This window comes from Armigeres subalbatus, chromosome 2 (assembly GCF_024139115.2).
Source record: "Armigeres subalbatus isolate Guangzhou_Male chromosome 2, GZ_Asu_2, whole genome shotgun sequence".
NCBI lineage: Eukaryota > Metazoa > Arthropoda > Insecta > Diptera > Culicidae > Armigeres > Armigeres subalbatus.
In genome coordinates, this window is record NC_085140.1 from 293,235,775 (window position 1) to 293,253,652 (window position 17,878).

Consider the following 17,878-nt stretch of genomic DNA (forward strand, 5'->3'; position numbering starts at 1 on the left):
CCAGATCGGACTATGGGATCAGAAGTTATGGCCAAAATACAAATTCATACGAAAAAATCGCGTAAAAAATGTCACTCATTTTTCGGGCACTTATCTTCAACCGATTTGCTCGCAACAAGCTGCATCCGACGCAGAATCCTGTCCCATTGTTTCCTATTTGAAATTGGCCAGATCGGACTATGGGATCAGAAGTTATGGCCAAAATACAAATTCATACGAAAAAATCGCGTAAAAAATGTCACTCATTTTTCGGGCACTTATCTTCAACCGATTTGCTCGCAACAAGTTGCATTCGACGCAGAATCCTGTCCCATTGTTTCCTATTTGAAATTGGCCAGATCGGACTATGGGATCAGAAGTTATGGCCAAAATACAAATTCATACGAAAAAATCGCGTAAAAAATGTCACTCATTTTTCGGGCACATATCCTTAACCGATTTGCTCACAACAAGTTGCATTCGACGTAGAATCCTGTCCTGCTGTTTCCTATTGAAAATTGGCCATATCGGACTATGGGATCGAAAATTATACCATTTTTTTATGGAAAAATCGTAAAAAAAAACTCACTCATTTTTCAGGCACTTTTCCTCAACCGATTTGCTCGCATTAAATTGCATTCGACGCAAAATGTCTCATATTTTCTTATTGAAAATTGGCCAGATCGGACTATGGGCTTAGATGTTATGGTCAAATTACTATTTATTGTGAAAAAGAGTTCGAAAAAGTCTAGCTCACTTTTTTAGCACTTAGACTTCATCTATTCCCCAAGCAACACAAGTTCAACAAATCTGGTTGCAGTAACCATATTGTGACTGAATCCGGTCATATATAAGTTACTGTGATTGATGTGCAATATGTGTGCTTCTCAGGTCGCTCGCAAAAGTTTCATTCGACGCAGAATCTTATCCCATTGTTTTCTATTGAAAATTGGCTAGATCGGACTATGGGATCGGAAGTTATGGCCGAAACACCATTTTTGCCTTTTTATACGAAAAGGTTGAATGTTCGCTCCAAAACCAAACTTTTACAGAAAGCCTGGAGACTCATAGTGTTATATACGTATAAGCTCGACGAACTGCGATGATGTCTCTGTGTGTGTGTGTGTGTGTGTGTGTGCACCAAAAGTGCGAAAAGTTTAGCTCACTTTTTTGGAACTTATCCTCAACCGATTTAAGTCCAACTATAGATAGTAGACTATATAGATGAGCGAAAGCATGGCTGAGTCGATTTTTCTGCCCGTGCACTCGCGCACTCACAGCCCTTAACGTTTCCATTGAAATCGTGACGTCATACTCGTTTGGAGACACGTTTGACAGTTCGTTTGGAGACAGAGGATTTATCTTCACTCATCTATATATTCCACTATCTATAATCCCAACAAGTTTCATTCGACGCGGAATCCTGTCGTATTGTTTTCTATTAAAAATTGGGACCATGGGCACAGAAATTATGGCCAAAATATACTATGTGCTATAAAAAAGCGAGTAAAAAAGTCTAGCTGACTTGTAATGGACTTACCCTCAACCGATTTACTCACAACAAATTGCTTTAGACGCGGAATCCTGTTCTATTATTTTCTATTGAAAGTTGGCCAGATTGGACTATTAGCTTAGAAATTATGGCCAAAATACTTTTTGCCTTTCTTGTGCAACAAAGTTGTACCGAAAGGCTATAATTTCTTTCCGAAAACGAACTATCGGATGCTTCCACACTAATACACTTCCCTCCCTCTTCATACGGGAGTTTGGCAGAAAGACGGTCATGAGATTTATATCATAACAAATATTGCCCTCCGCTCGCTTGATGGGAATGACATTTTCGTTTTCTTTTTGTGTAGTCGGAGCTTCGGTTCAATTTACATCCAAAAGTGATATCCTTAAAATATATGACTTGGTAAAATAAAACAGGGGTATGTACGTCAAAAAGTTTGGAAAGGAAACAAAAATGTCGAAATTCTTATTAGCATATTGTAGATCAAGCTGAAAACCGAACCGAGGTTTCGCGACAATCGCATTTTCTCGCATTTCCGGATGTTGCAACTGCATCGCGAGTAGTGCGCAACTGTGCCATAGTCGGGTACCACTCGCGATGCAGTCGCGACATCCGGGAATGGGACAAAATATGATTTTCGGGTTTCAACTGGATCTACAATATCTTTGCCATAAATAATCTGATTTTCATAGAACGGACAAAGAAATTTGTCTTTTTTACTCCTAGCTACTAGCTCATCTATTTTCAAGCACACACATTTTACGAAGGTCGAGAAAGGCACCATCACCGCTAGGTGGATTAATCTGGGTTTTCTTATTGAAAAATGGCCAGTTATGGCTAAAATGCAAACTTTTACGAAAAAATCGCGTAAAGAATGTCACTCATTTTTAGGCATTTATTTTCAGTTTATTTGCTCGCAACAAGTTGCATTCGACGCAGTATCCTGTCCCAATGTGTCCTATTGAACATTGGCCAGATCGAAATATGGGATCGAAAGTTAAGACCGAAACACCATTTTTGATTTTGTCTACAAAGTATACGAAAAGGCTATATGTTCGCTCCAAAACCAAACTTTTACAGAAGGCCTGGAGACCCATAGTGTTATATACCAATCGACTCAGCTCGATGAACTGAGATGATGTCTCTGTGTGTGTATGTATTAGAGTGGGGCGTCATGGTCATTTTTTCAAATCAGTGGTTTTTCGAAGCCATTCTGGGTCCTGAACAACTGTGCAGAATTTGGGACCGATTGGTTGCTTCCTCGCTTTCCGCATCGCGTTTGAAGTTTGTATGGAAATTAGTATGAGAGAACGTACATTTTTGCATTTCTACTACTAAAGGCTTTAGTTCATCGTAAACCAAGTGGCACATTGGGTTAAAGTATAAACCAAAGGATGCCGAAAAACTTTGCTGAAGAAGGCACGTTGCTGGAACGTCCACGAAAAAAGTTATAACGCTTAGAACATTGAGTATTCAAACTATATGCAAAAAATCGTTTATTCTGCCAGCACTGCCGTACTACGTAGACCAGTAATTTAATTGAGTGTTATTTCAAAATAATGGATATTATAGGGCTTTAGAGCTAATGGGAGCTATCCGGATTCATTTCACAAAGAAAAAAATCCGACGAGAAGGAAGATGGGTTTTGTCCTTCGAGAACCATAGGTTGTCCGGTAGTGCTGGCAGAAACATTGATTTCTTGCATATGGTTTACCCAATCAATTTTCGAAACGTAATAACATTTTTTGTAGACCTTCCAGCTACGTTCCTTCTTCGGCAAAGTCTTTCAGCATCTTCCAGACTAGATGCTAACGTATTGAGTCACGTGATTGATGATAAATTGAAGCCGCTAAGAGCAAAATTGTAAAAAGTACGTTTTCCCATACTAATCTCCATGTAAATTTAAAACGCGATGCGGCATGCGAGGTTGCAACCAATCGCGCCCATATTTTGAACAGGTTGATTGGGACCCCAAAACGATTCAGAAAAACCTTGATCTCACTTGATCGGACGAAGTTTGCGTTTTTCCATACAACCGCGCCCCACTCTAGTATGTATGTGTGTACGGTGCGTGCACCAAAAGTGCGAAAAGTTTAGCTCACTTTTTTGGTACTTATTCAAATCGGACTATGGGCACAAAAATTATGGCCAAAATGCTTGGAAGGTCGGACTATGGGCACAAAAATTATGGCCAAAAAGCTTTATGTTATAAAAAAGCGCGTAAAAAAGTCTAGCTCATTTTTAATGCACTTACCCTCAATCGATTTACTCACAACAAATTGCATTGGACGCGGAATCCTATTCTATTATTTTCTATTGAAAATTGGCCAGCTTGGACTATAACCTTAGAAATTATGGCCAAAATACTTTTTGCCTTTCTTGTGCTACAAAGTTGTTCCAAAAGGCTATAATTTCTCTCCGAAAACGAACTATCGGATGCTTCCACACTGATACACTTCCCTCCCATCTTCATACGGGAGTTTGGTAGAAGGACGGTCATGAGATTCATATCATAAAAAATATTGCCCTCCGCTCGCTTGATGGGAATGACATTTTCGTTTTCTTTTTGTGTAGTCAGAGCTTCAGTTTAACAAACATCCAAATGTGATATCTTTAAAATATATAACTGGGTAAAATAAAACAGGGGTATGTACATCAAAAAGATTGGAAAAGAAAAAAATTGTAGAAATTCTTATTAGCATATTGTAGATCAAGTTGAAAACCGAACCGAGATCTCGCGTTTTCAACTGGATCTAAAATATCTTGGCTTGAGATAATCCGATTTGCATAGAACGGACAAAGAAGTTTTTCTTTTTTAATCCTAGCTACTAGCTCATCTACTTTCAAGCAAACACATTTTACGAAAGTCGAGAAAGGCACCATCACCTTTAGGTGGATTAATCTGGGTTTTTCTAAAGCTTTCGGCTCCGTGGGGCTTTTTGAGCCAATAAATGAATAGGAAAAAAAATGTTACTCGACTTTACTCGGGAAGTCAGCCACTTTGGCCCATTCCCCTGTCGAGCCGTTTAGAGTGATTTTACAATCCTTAGGCGTAAGATTTTTGGGAGTGGGGGAAGATGATGTCCTGGAGTTTTGCCTCTAGCGCTTTGATAAGTAATCACTCTACCTTTATAGACGAGAGACGTATTATCTGGGGACATCTGCCGCCTTCTGGAGGCTCTGGCATATCGGAGGTAAACAGATTAAACAACAGGGGCCCGAGGATACTGCCCTGGGAGAAGCCTGCGATGATGTCGTGCGTATTGATGCATTGATCCCAGGTAGCTGGGAAGATTGTAGCGTTGTAGTTTAAACACCAGACGGGGAAGGTCCGTTTTGCCGAAAACCATCCGGCCGAATGCCACTTGGCCCATGGCCACTAGGCCGAAAGTTGTTTGGCTGAATATACCATTTGGCCGAACAGACTAGGGGCTGTCCACAAACCACGTAGACCGAATTTTCACATTGTCAAACCCCCCTCCCCCCTGGTAGACTTTCGTAGACTTTTCTGAAACCCCTCCCCCACCCGCTTGAAGTCTACTTTTCCTGATTTTGCAATATATCATAGGTGATTGGAAAAATATGGAAATTAACCAAGTTTTAAACAATTCAGCTATTCAGGATGTAAAAATTATAATAAAACTAGCTGACCCGGCGAACTTTGTCTCGCCAAAAAATGGTAAATTTTCTGATACAATTTTTTGCGTCCACAATTTATCTAGAAAACAAATCGGTTCTTCAGAATGATCTCTCGTTTGATCGAGACCGCGAACATACGAAGCAACTGTAACGCGCTTATAACGCACGAAAACTCTATGAGAAGTTTAACCGTTCACGCAAGGGCCACGTGCCACAACCTGAGATGTATATAGGCATAAACGGGAATCTTCTTACAAACGAGCGTGAGGTGATCCAAAGCTGGCGGCAGCACAACGAAAAGCACCTGAATTGCGATGTAGCAGACAACAATGGCGGTATGGTAATGAACAACGCGAGCATGTGCGCAGGACATACGTCTTTCGGTTCCGGATCTTCAGGAAATCCAGTAGGATATCAACCGGCTGAAAAACAACAAATCCCCTGCGGTTGACCAATCACCAGGAGAGCTGTTTAAATACGGTGGTGAGGCACTGGCTAGTGCGCTGCACTGACTAATTACCGAGGTTTGAGAAAATGAGGTTCTGCCCCAGGAGTGGATGGAAGGTGTCGTGTGTCCCATCTACAAAAAGGGCGATAAGCTGGATTGAAGCGACTACTGCGCAACACATTGATAAACGCCGTCTACAAAGTACTCTCTCAAATTTTATGCCGTTGACTAACACCAATTGCAGGAGAGTTAGTGGGGCAGTACCAGGCGGGATATATGGGTGAATGCTCTACCCCGGATCATGTGTTCGCCGTACGCCAGATATTGCAGGAATACCGCGAATACAGCGTGCCCACACATGATCTATTCATAGAGTTCAAAGTCGCATATGATACAATCGATTGGGACCATATATGAAAACTTAAGCACGAACACGGATTTCCAGATAAACTGATACGGTTAATCAAAGTGATTTGCATAGTTCGAGTTTCAGGGACATTATCAAGATCCTCTTGGCTTTTTTCATCTATGCGGCTCTATATTTTGATAGAAGTGATAAGGTTTAAATCAGGAACATTTAAATTTAATTGAGATTGAAGGCATTTATGACGGTTTTAAGTTGATTTTGTGATAAAGCTTGCTTTGTCCCTGTGCCTCAAAGTACCTTACGAGAATCGAGTATTCAGATTCATTATTCATTAAAAAAAATACTTGAAGAAGCTTGTTCAACAGTGCAATATGGCTAACAATTCTCATCATTTTATTATTCAGAATGCCCTAAGCGGATGCCAGAGTTCGAAGAGTTCCTAGACGAGATAACAATGATGAAGCAGGTTGGCAGGCATCCCAACATCGTAACACTGCTTGGATGTTGCACCCTCAAGGAACCCCTCACAATGATAATGGAATACATAGGTTGCGGAGATCTGGTAAATCACGTCACTAATTAGGTTGGGATTTTTACAACATTTCAATTATTTTCATTATCTTTTTATAGTTGGAATATTTGAGGAAAATCCGAGCGAAGCATCTGGCTCGAGTGGCCCGCCTGGAAGCGGAAATAAACATGGTTGAAACGGAAACGGTCAGTCTACCACGAACCAACTCTGACAATTCTGGAAGCACCGTGTTTAGATCTATGCTCAAATACATGGATATATTGCACACTTCGTAAGTGAAATTATTACCTCTGACAAACAGATGAGAAAATGAAGGAACTCCCATCGACCATGAATTAACCCTCCCCGTAAAAAAATGGTCCTCTGAATTTTCGAAGGAAAAATTCTCTAAATTTTCAAGGAAAATTCCTTCAAATTCCCATGGAAAATTGAATTTTTCATCGAAATTCATCTGTGTTTCTAGAAAACTATTTCTTCATTTTTTTTTGAAACATGTAGTTTTTAATTCGAAACTGGTTGATGAGCCTAAAAAAACTTATGAATTTTCAAAATAATGTATTTACATTCAGACTTTGTGTCAATTTGTTTTTTTTTGTGAATCCCTCAAAAAATACGAGCAAAAATTACAAATTTCTTTTCTTTCTTTTACAGGAGCTCAAACTCAGATAAATCATATATATCTCAACCGGATACTGTTTTACGACCATCAGTTACTGAAAGTAAGTACCACTTGTATTTTGAAATTTAAAATTTCAGCAAAAAGCAGGTGATGTCCAAGATTACCAATTTTTGGCTTTGTTTTTGTATTTTCACCTTAAGGCTACAAAACAAGACCATGCTGGGTGGCTGGGTTCGATTCCCGGTCCGGAATTTACGGAGGCAATTTTTGGCATAAAAGTATAATAATGTTAGCATGATATACGACTTCGCACTAGGGCCTTGTAACATGTTATTCGGCTATCTTGATGAGTAGTGCAAACATAGTATTAGAAACCTCGTAGATAACAACTGTGAAAGTGTGATGTATGAAACGTAGAACGGCAGTATTCAGCTTTCCATGCTCGCCATAATGGCGGATAATACCTTTAGGGACAAAGTGGGGCAGAATTTTAATTATGTAATGGAAAGTAGACCTCAAGCACTAATGGTTGCATTGCAACATATATGTGACATAGCTTGCCGCAAGTGCCGTATTTTATCAAGGAATTTATCAAGGATTTGTCTCAGGGTAAACATTTGATTCGTCGTTGATCGGTCCTCACGAAAACCTGCTTGGTATTCGCCGACGAAGGACTCTACGAGCGGTATCAATCTGTTGAACAGAATACGGGTCATAATTTTGTACGGCGAATTAAGAAGGGTTATTCCTCGGTAATTGGTGTACTCCAGTCTGTACCCTTTTGAGGCTGAATGAGGCCGTCCAACCAGCTGGCAGGCAATTCCCCGTCTTCCCATATTTTCGACATAATATGGTGCAGAATTTCACAAAGCTGCTCACTGCCATGTTTGAGAAGCTCAGCCGGGAGCTGATCCTTCCCCGCAGCCTTATTGTTTTTCAGCTCTTTAATAACTTTTCTAACCTCATCTAGTAAAAGCGACTCCACAGCTTGTCCATCGTCGCTAATATTTAATCTGTTCACCTATGCACAGTCACTTCCACTATTCAACAAAGTCTCGAAGTGTCGTTTCCACCTGGAAGCCACTTCGGTTTTATCTGTCAGCAAATTCCTTCTTGGTCGTTGCACATGACGGGAGATGGCGCTGTCTTTTTCCGCATGCTATTGACCGACTCATAAAACCTCCGCATATCGTTTTGCTCCATTTTTCCTGCACCTCGCTAATCACTTCTTCATATTCTTTCTTCTTTCTGCGGTGGGTTGGTTTTTCGACTGCTCTTGCTTCCTTTTACCGATCTCTATTTGATCGAATACCCGACACCAACATCCGGCTTCCTGGTAACGTTCTTCTCGTCTGTCACTCTCTGACACTCCACATCGAACCAACCCGTCCTGGGTTGCCTCTCTGCAGTGCCTACCACTTTTCGTGCTGTTGTGCTCACCGCTCCATGGATCGACTCCCATAGATCGTTGATTTTGTCGCTAATGTTAATTGCACTTAACCGTTCGTCGAGCTTCTGGCGGTACTCAGCCGATACTTCTTCCGCCGACAATCGCTGGATATTGTAAGGCATCGTTCGGAGTGATCTTTCGTTCGTTACAGTTGACAACCGTGATCGAATTTTATTGACAACGAGGTAGTGGTCAGAGTCAATGTACGGACCTCTGAATGTCCGCATACCAATAACATCCGATAAATGGCGACCATCCACCACAACATGGTCTATCTGGTTGTAAGTTTCACAATTTGGGTGTCTCCAGGAGTGCTTTCGAATGTTCTTTCGTGCAAAGTAGGTGCTACTGATGGCCATCCCTCTAACAGCAGCGAAATTTACTAGCCGTAGGCCGTTGTCATTGGTAGCGGAGTGAAGGCTCTTCCTACTGATTATGGGACGGATAAAGTCTTTTCTACCGATCTGAGCGTTAGCGTCTCCAATAACAATTTTCACGTCATGCTTTATGCACTCTCCATGGGCTTCATCAAGACATTCATACGTGTCCTTCACGTCGTCGGATTTATCATTTGTCGGTGCGTAAACGTTGATTAGGCTGTAATTGAAGAATTTGCCCCGTATCCTCATCACATAGATTCGTTCGCTAATGGGTGTCCACCGCATCACTCGCTTCATCTGCTTGTCCATCACTACGAAACCAACTCCTTGCTCTGCTTTTCCGCCGCCGTTGTGTTAGAGGTTATATTTGAGTGCAGTGTTGGCCGTGGGGTCCACGGCTAGGAATTCACGTTCTGCGGATATAGACCATCGGAGTTCTTGAATAGCGACCACGTTCACTCCAACCTTCTGCAGTTCACGAGCAAGAAGGCTCACTCGTCCAGATTCATTTAGGGTCCTGACATTCCAGGTACCGAGTTTTCAATCATAGTCCTCATTTCGTTGCCGGGTCGGTTGCCAAAAATAACGAGAGGCTACCTTACCGGGGTCGCGTTACCTACATCGTGCTGGTGGGGCTACCACCTTAGGTAGAGCTGACGCGATACAGCATTTCGTTAATCAGCCACTGGGTTCCAGGCAGACGCTGTTTGAGCCGCACCTCCTGGTGAACAGACGCTCGAGACGTACTAGCTGATGTCAAAAGGACAACAGTGCCCAGTCTGCACTACCAGCTATTAAGTACACAACCCTTAGCTGATAGTCTTTTGTCATCGGATGACCCGTGAAAGCATGAAATAGGAACTTGTGGGGACCAGAGCTATGTTGGACGCTCCTTCCTTGATGTCAACCCATCGTTTTGCAACCTAGTTCTATATACATATTTTCTACATGAAAACCACAGCTCAGCTGATCTTGTTTTCGCTCTCATGGGTTGAGCTTTCCAGGTTCACATCATCAATTAGCAATTAGAAAAAAAATCAACTATGTTCCAGTTCACCACAATTTAGACTATCTAACTCTATACACGTGGCAATAGCTTTTTTTCATGCCGTCATGGGTAGAGCTTACCAGGGTCGAAAAAATAAATACGGCATCAAAACAACACCCTTACTTTATCTCAGTTTACACTTTGTAAATTTACTGTGTTTCAACTCAATTTTAAGATTAAGGTGGTTATACAACAAAGCCACAAATCGGCCATCTTGGAAACCACGTGCTTTTTCTAGTGATTTTTCAAGAGCACGAATTGAGAGAACCACAACGCCGATGGGGATGAAACATCCGTAGATCGTTTGCTTACTTATGCTAAGCAATCGACTTTAATTTCAGCATTCTAGGACAATTATTACGCCAAATTTAAACTTTTCATAACAGAAGTAGAAACCGTGTGGTGAATTTGAAATTCACCACTTGGCTTGATTGTATAATCACCTTAAAAAACACCTAAATAAAGCTTAAACAAAAAAATCTTTCCAACTTTATACACATGGCAACTGCTCATCTTGTTCATGCATGCATGGGTAGAGCTTACCAAGCTCTAAAAATCAATCTTGCATCAAAACCATAAAATTTCCAACAATACTGTTAGTTCATGACAGCTTTCTAAATTCTAGCTCTATACACGTGGCAATAGCTGATCTTTTTCATGCAGTCATGGGTAGAGTTTACCAGGCTCTAAAATATCAATATTGCATCAAAACCAGAATAATTCAAACAATATGGGAAACTGAGGTAATATGCACCCCCGGGGCAAAACGACCCTTTGGCATTTTTTAGTACATTTTCGGCAGTTCTTCCAGAGTATTTACTACAGCGCATGTAGTTCGAATCTACCAATGCAGAAGTAAACATTCTTGAAAATATTTCTGGATCACCACTAAAAATGCCAAAAGTTTGTTTTGCCCCGGGGGTGCGTGTTACCCCAGATACCTACTCTTAGCGCAGACAAACACAACTATCTCACTCAAACACAACTTGTAATTACACTTCATAGATTAAACGCCATTACCAGGGAGCATGCACTGATTTAAAAGTTACCCAACATACATTGGTAGCTGACAAAGCGCTTATTCAGCCAAAAATAGGCTTATGCAGCTAAAAAACTAGCTTATTCAGCTTGAATTGTTTGTTGGGTACCCACTGCGTCATTGTCGGGTCTTTATTTATTTTTTTTCAAATAGGGTCGATTCAAATATTTAAACACTATTTTATCTCTTTAACTCTAATTTTTTCTCGTGCACACCCGTTCTCTACACCAATCGTCACAAAACTGTCTGTCTCGTCGCAAACACTCTATAGGGGCGGGCCAGAGTAAACGCGACGTTCGATGCGACAGTGCAATTTGACAGCCTGTTGATAATGATTGTTATTCTTTTACGTGAGTCGCGTCGCGTCGCATCGTTCGTTCCCCCAAACACACGCGACGCGACTCTATCGCTTGGCGCCAGCGATTCTGTCGCCATTGGTATGGAAGCGTATGTAGAACATTGCCTACAGCGACGCAATGATGGAATCGTGGCGACTAGTTGTCGCCGTCGCGGCGATGAAATCGCTTAGGTTTGGGAGAGCCTCTGGCTTGCCCCTAATGAAATGTCTGACAAATTTGACATTATTTATGATTATAATTTCACTAATGTTGTATACGTTTTAATCAATATGATTATATTTTTATTATTAATTTATTATTTCATACAACCATCACATCATTTTGCTCCACGAAAATTCCACGAAAAATTGAATTTGATAGCCACGAAAAAAATTGTAGCAGATTTCTTTTGAACGTCCGTGCACCACAACAGACTACTACGATCTCCTCAGTTAGATTAGTTCTCGAGTGATGCAGAAATGTGTGTTTCATTTGTTTCAACCTTTTCCGGCCCTAAAAAACCCTGCATACAAACTAGATTTAGTAGTTTGCGAGTCTATAAAGTACAGACAGAAATTCATTTTAATGTATTTAGATTTCCTCTTGCGAAAATCACAAGTAAAGATGATTGAATCGTGAAAACTAAAATTAAGATTCTTATGGTAATTTTGCATGGCCAGTTTACACAATTCGTCGGTATGAATGGTTACTAAAAAAAATGCGAAGCTCCAGGACGAACTTTTCAAATTTGACACTTTTACCGATGTTCCGGTTCTCCCGAGAGGCCGATATTCCGACGACCGCCCAATAGATAAAATTGCCCACAAAAAATGTATATGTAGAAGCGAATAAAACTGAAATCATCAGAGTACATATTTGTAAGCAATTTTATGCTTCATAGACCGAAGCTCCACAATGTGTCCACATTTAGGTGTCTAATAGAGAAGCTATAGGGACTATACTTTGGATGAATCCCCAATGGGCCTCATTCTAGGAACCTACAGCTTTCGTTTGGTGCCATGAAATTGAAAAAATTTGAAAAAAAATGAGTTTTTGGCATAATGATGAATTCTGGGGCAAAATGGTCACTTTTTTGTGGCACTTCTCCTAGTGGTTGCTGGAAGCTTATTTTTTCAGCGAATCTTTATTTTTCAATGTACGAGAAAGGCTAAAAAGCACGTTTAGCTGCACAAAACTAACATGTAAAGCCACTAAACTTCTGAACAAAGACACTAATCGCTCTTACAGTTTCGGTACAATAGCATTGTAACAATTTAATGAGGAAGAATGGTTCATCAAAAAAGGCTTCATTCATGCTCCAGCAGAAATTCTGTACTGGTAGGAATTCATGAACTTGGGTTGGTTGGAATACATCCGTTCTAGCTACAATCATCGACGAAGCAAGTGGTGCAGGGGTATAGCTTTGGTAAATAGCACTGATGGCTCGTATCCTTCTACTGTTCGGATTCTCAAATGGCCTACAGGATGCGTGCTGCAAATGACGAATAAGGTAGAAAACAATTCGACTGATCTCATTGCATAAACAGTCTTTTCATAATCAATTAGTTTTGTTGAACTTCCTATTGTTCCGGGAAAATATTATTCTGAGCAGTCACGAGTTTACAAATTGGACTATGTTTGGAATCTATCTCTTCTAGCAAGACCCATGGATGGAACAGGTGGTGTAGCTTTGAGGAATTGCATAAATGGTTTGTAATCTTCAGACTACACTGCTTCCTCAATAGCCAACGGTACGAGTTTAAAGTGGAGGATAGAAGCCGGAAGGTGGAGAAAAAATAAATTGAGCTTGCTACATAAACAGTATTTCATTGCTGTATTCTTGCTATATATACCCGGCGTTGCCCGGAATTGTCAGATCGATTTTGCATTTATTGAAATTATTTAAAAATAAACCGGCTCGGTCACTGACACGGTAGTGGTTATGTTTTGTTATCAATATTTTATAGTCCAATCAAAGTTAATTGTCTATTTTCCGTATTTAACGGGACAGTCCCGTTTTTAGACCTTATTGTGCTATCCCGTCGTAATCTAAATAATCATCAATTTGCCCTGTTTTGTATTGATTCCTCCAAATAGCTCCAAAATATTATTCAAACAAATTCAATATTTTAGGCAGGAATCTAAAACCAAATACAAATAAAGTGGACGAAACCCATCAAAAAAGTGTGGGATTGTATGTTATTAGTGTTGCTTTTAAGAGAATGCTATCTATGCCGTTATATATTTTCCATGGATCGACTTTTCTTAAGGTTTTTAACAGTTAATGACAAAAGGGAGATTTTTCATACAGTCAATGATTTTTTCTGGTTATTCCGGAGGCATTCAAATTTGGTCAATTTCATCAGTACGGAACGGTAACATGGTAGTCAAGTATATCCTGAAAATCACATCACGCCTCAGCGTCAATAAAATGAAGCGTAGGGACAGACATTCTAATTTCCAGATTAACCCTTGTGTGGCCGGCTGGGTACCCGGGTACCTTTTTGGAATTCAATTCGCGATATCTAAATGAATTTACATAGTAGGAGGTTCAAACTCTGTCTTATCCACAATAATGACGGCCAAAATCGATTGTACGGGTTAACTGAAATTTTGATTAAGGAGGGGTGGAGGGAGGGGTTCCGACATTTGTTTACCATTTTACCATTTTACCATTCGCAGGGTACTCGGGTACCCACGAAACTAAAATGCTTATATCTTAGGCAATTTTTAACCGTTTTCGACCATTTTGGGCTCATTCGACTCAGAATTTTGTCCTTTATCATGCTGTTTTAGGATTGGCCCGGACCCTCAGATCACCGGGATTTCTAGGGACATGTCCTCCATAGATTATACTGATCGTGGGTTTCGATAGGTAAATAGCAATATGGGTATCAAACTTCTTCATATTTCATCAGCAGGTTGATTTTTATTGATTTGGGTCCATCAGACGTGCAGATCTTCAATTGGCCATTCCAGAATAGGTTCCTCGAGGGGTCATAGGTGGCCATGGACACTTTTCAAAAGAACATCAACAATATGGGTATCAAACTTCTTGAAATTATTTCTAACGTGTGTTCTTGACAATTTGAGTCCGGAGTGGCCATTTTGGAACAAGTTTCCAGGGTGGGGAGGGAGTTGGGGGGGTGTTTGGTCTAGGTTGGCCAAAAAAATTAGTTAACGAAATCTATATAAATACTCAGTGACTGATATTTGATCGGAAATTGTCAATGTTCAGTCGAATATGAATATGTACGAAGTGAGGGTGACAAAGAAGGCCGATGGACTTCATCAAAAATATTCGATTATTTCAAGCTCTGATTGTGAGAGTAAAATCATTGCATAACCAACGCATTGACCACCATTGATCATCTGGCGCTGAATGTCCGGAACACCCATAGTAAAAACAAATTCTTGAAAATCGTCCTAGAATACAGTGGTTTGTTATGAATGTGAGAGCAAAACTCCGCTAAATGGTCCTCCGGGAACTCCGGAACATTTTGAGAAAAGGGACAATTTTTAAATTCATCCTCATAAACCATACTGTTTCACAAAACGATTTATGCATCACAATGAGAGCAATATTATTTTAAGAACCAAACGTTGACCCCGGGAAGCCACTAAGTGGTGCTCCAGAAGCTCCGGAATAGCCAAAAAGGTAATCAATTCTAGAAACTCGCCCTAGAAAGCTGCGACTTTTTTTATAGTTGTGTGCGATCAAAATAAATTTGAGGATCATTCATTGACACCGCGTGGCTGTTAGGTGAGCATCTGGAAGCTTCGGAACTTTCGAAGATGTGCCAATTTTAAAGTCGTCCTAGAAAGTTTTGAGATTTTAGAAATCGCATGTTGAGAAATGTGAGAGCATGATTGATGCAATCTAAACGAATAGCCACAATACATCCAATAATGCTGCGACTTTCAATAAATCGTTCGTTCACTTCAAGTGGTGGAAAAAATTGGGATAGCTCGAAATCGTCTTATGACAAGTGAAGACACTCCACAACCTTTGACTGACGTATTGTAGAGCTCCATAATTGTCAATCTTGGGTGATGTTCCTCCAGTTTTCATAAACGTTTAGGGTTCCCAGGTCCGATTCCACCGCGTGCAGCAACCACGAAGTCGCTGGCCTCTATCCGAATCTCTGGTGAATATTGTTTTTGCTATTCTTTTTTCCGACATTCGCACTAAGTGACCGGCCCTCTGGAGTTTGCCGTATTTTAAACGATTCACAATATTTTCTTCTTTATACACTTGATACATCTCGTGATTTATGCGTCTGCGCCACACATTTTTTTCTAATTTCCCATCGAGAATTGTACGTAGCACTTTTCGCTCGAAAACCCCAAAAGCTTTCCGGTCCACCTCTTTTTACATCCTAACGAATCAGAGAAAATTTCGTTTCGAATATTCGAGGAAGCCCCTATTCGCAGCATCAATACGTCTTTTCACTTCACAGGAAACGTCATTGTCACATGTCATGTGTTCAAAGATAAACAAATTCTTCAACAACTTCCCAACAAGCACTACCTCAGCACTAACACCAATAGGCCTACCTTTATCTTTACCCGCAACCATGTACTCCGTCTTGGTAGAGTCGATGATTTAGCGTATCTTCGCCTGCTCCCTCTTCATTAGGGCAAAAGTCTCCACTACTGCCCTGTGATCGTTACCAATGTAGTCAATGTCATCCGCAAAGATCAGGAGCATATGCGATCATGTGATGATAGTGCCCTTCTTCTGCACACCAGATCTCCTAATCACCCCCTCGAGTGCAATATTTACAATAAATTTGAAAGCACATCACTCTGCTTCAATCTCTCCACGGTCACAAACGCGGTTGATACGTCGTCTGCAACTCGAATACTTTATTTCGAGCCGTCAAGCGTTGCACGTATCATCCTTTGCCGGAGAACCGTGTTCAGACATTATCTGCCACAGCTAATTTCTTTTCACTGAATCGTACGCTGCTTTGAAATCAATAGACAGATAATGAGTCTGCAAGTTGTACTCCCGAAATTCATAAAGGATCATCTTCAGGCTAAACATCTCATCCGTCGACATCTCATCGGCCTTCACGGCCAGACAGGTAAATTTTGAAACTGGAACGACGATACTGACTAGCCAGTTTCTTCATATACTGAGGGAGCGCATCTAGTTACAAATTTTTGTTTCACACAGATTATCAGTGGACTCAGAATGCAAGTCAATGTAGGGAAGGGGGTGGAAATTATGATGCAATTACTCGCCCACTGCAAGCCGAATATACCTCTGTTCGTATGGAATTTATTAGAATTGTTGGGTTAAGGTTCGAGAGGCAGAGGTCCGTCTTGGTTAATGAACTGTCAATGTTATAGATAGAAAGCAACTGATGGAATTTCTTATTGGATGTAGGAAACGAGCTCTTTATTTCATTTCCAATTCTAGCAGAAATGGCTAGAATAGTCAAGTTGAAGGTATAGGAAAAGAAATGGAAATTGTTCCCCATTTGGGGACCACCAGGTAGCCACTGCATTAATTTTGCTCTCACAACAAATGACGAATTTCAAGTATTAACCACTGCTCCGGATGATTCGGAGCTTCCCAAGGATAACTTAGTGTCCACCTGGAGTCAATTAATGACCCTGGACATTACTTTACAACGGATTGTTTATAAGAAAAGGCACAAATTTCTAGAACAAACTTTCGTAGTATCAGATAGAGGCCACCTAGGATCGAAGAGTAGTGCATGCATTGGTTTTGATGTGACAATGTTAAAACAAACGGTTTATGAAAAGTCACATCTGTTTAGAAGAATTTCTGGAATCGATCATATCTCCGAGTGTCCGGAATCTTATGGTGGGTCTCCTGCTGGTCACTCGGCGTCAATGAGTGGTCCTTGCAATTATTTAGCACTCACATTGCTAGATAAATTGATTTAAAACAATGAGCTCTGAAAATATTAATGAACATTCTTGACTCCTCAGGGACCCTATTTCGGAATTGGAGATCCAGGGGTGAACTTGTTTGATGAACCTAAATAGATCAGAAATAAACACTTGAGACAATTTCAAGAAGTTTGACACCCATATTGTTGGGGTTCCAATGAGAAATAATTTTGGCCAACCCCGGCTCCCGGGGAACTTGTTCCAGAATGGCCACTCCTGAGTCAACTTGTCTGGTGAGCCTAAGATCATTAGGGACATACGCAAGAGTTAACTTCATGAAGTTTGATACCCATATTGTTGATGTTCCATTGAACAATGTTCATGGTCACCTATGACCCCTCGAGGAATATGTTTTGGAATGGCCAATCGAAAATCTGCACTTCTGATGGACCCAAATTGATAAGAATCAATCTACTGATGAAATTTCTAGAAGTTTGATAACCGTATAGCTGATTAGCTATCGAAATCCACAATCAGTATCATTTATGCAGGACATGTTCCTGGAAATCCAGATTTTCCAGGAATTTAATTGACCGGATCGGTTCATCCTTGTAACATCTTGTAAAATTCTGAATCGAATAAGCCTAAAATTGTTGAA

General features: G+C 40.6%; 1 protein-coding gene across 1 annotated transcript in view; it reads left to right on the forward strand.

The window, feature by feature from the left end:
• LOC134212419 (platelet-derived growth factor receptor beta) overlaps nucleotides 1-17,878 on the forward strand; it is a 538,624-nt gene that overhangs the window by 436,136 nt on the left and 84,610 nt on the right. The window contains exons 17-19 of the mRNA XM_062690252.1: nucleotides 6,351-6,508; nucleotides 6,577-6,749; nucleotides 7,130-7,197. Coding sequence (XP_062546236.1) covers nucleotides 6,351-6,508; nucleotides 6,577-6,749; nucleotides 7,130-7,197 — 399 coding nt within the window. The remainder of the gene's footprint in view (nucleotides 1-6,350; nucleotides 6,509-6,576; nucleotides 6,750-7,129; nucleotides 7,198-17,878) is intronic.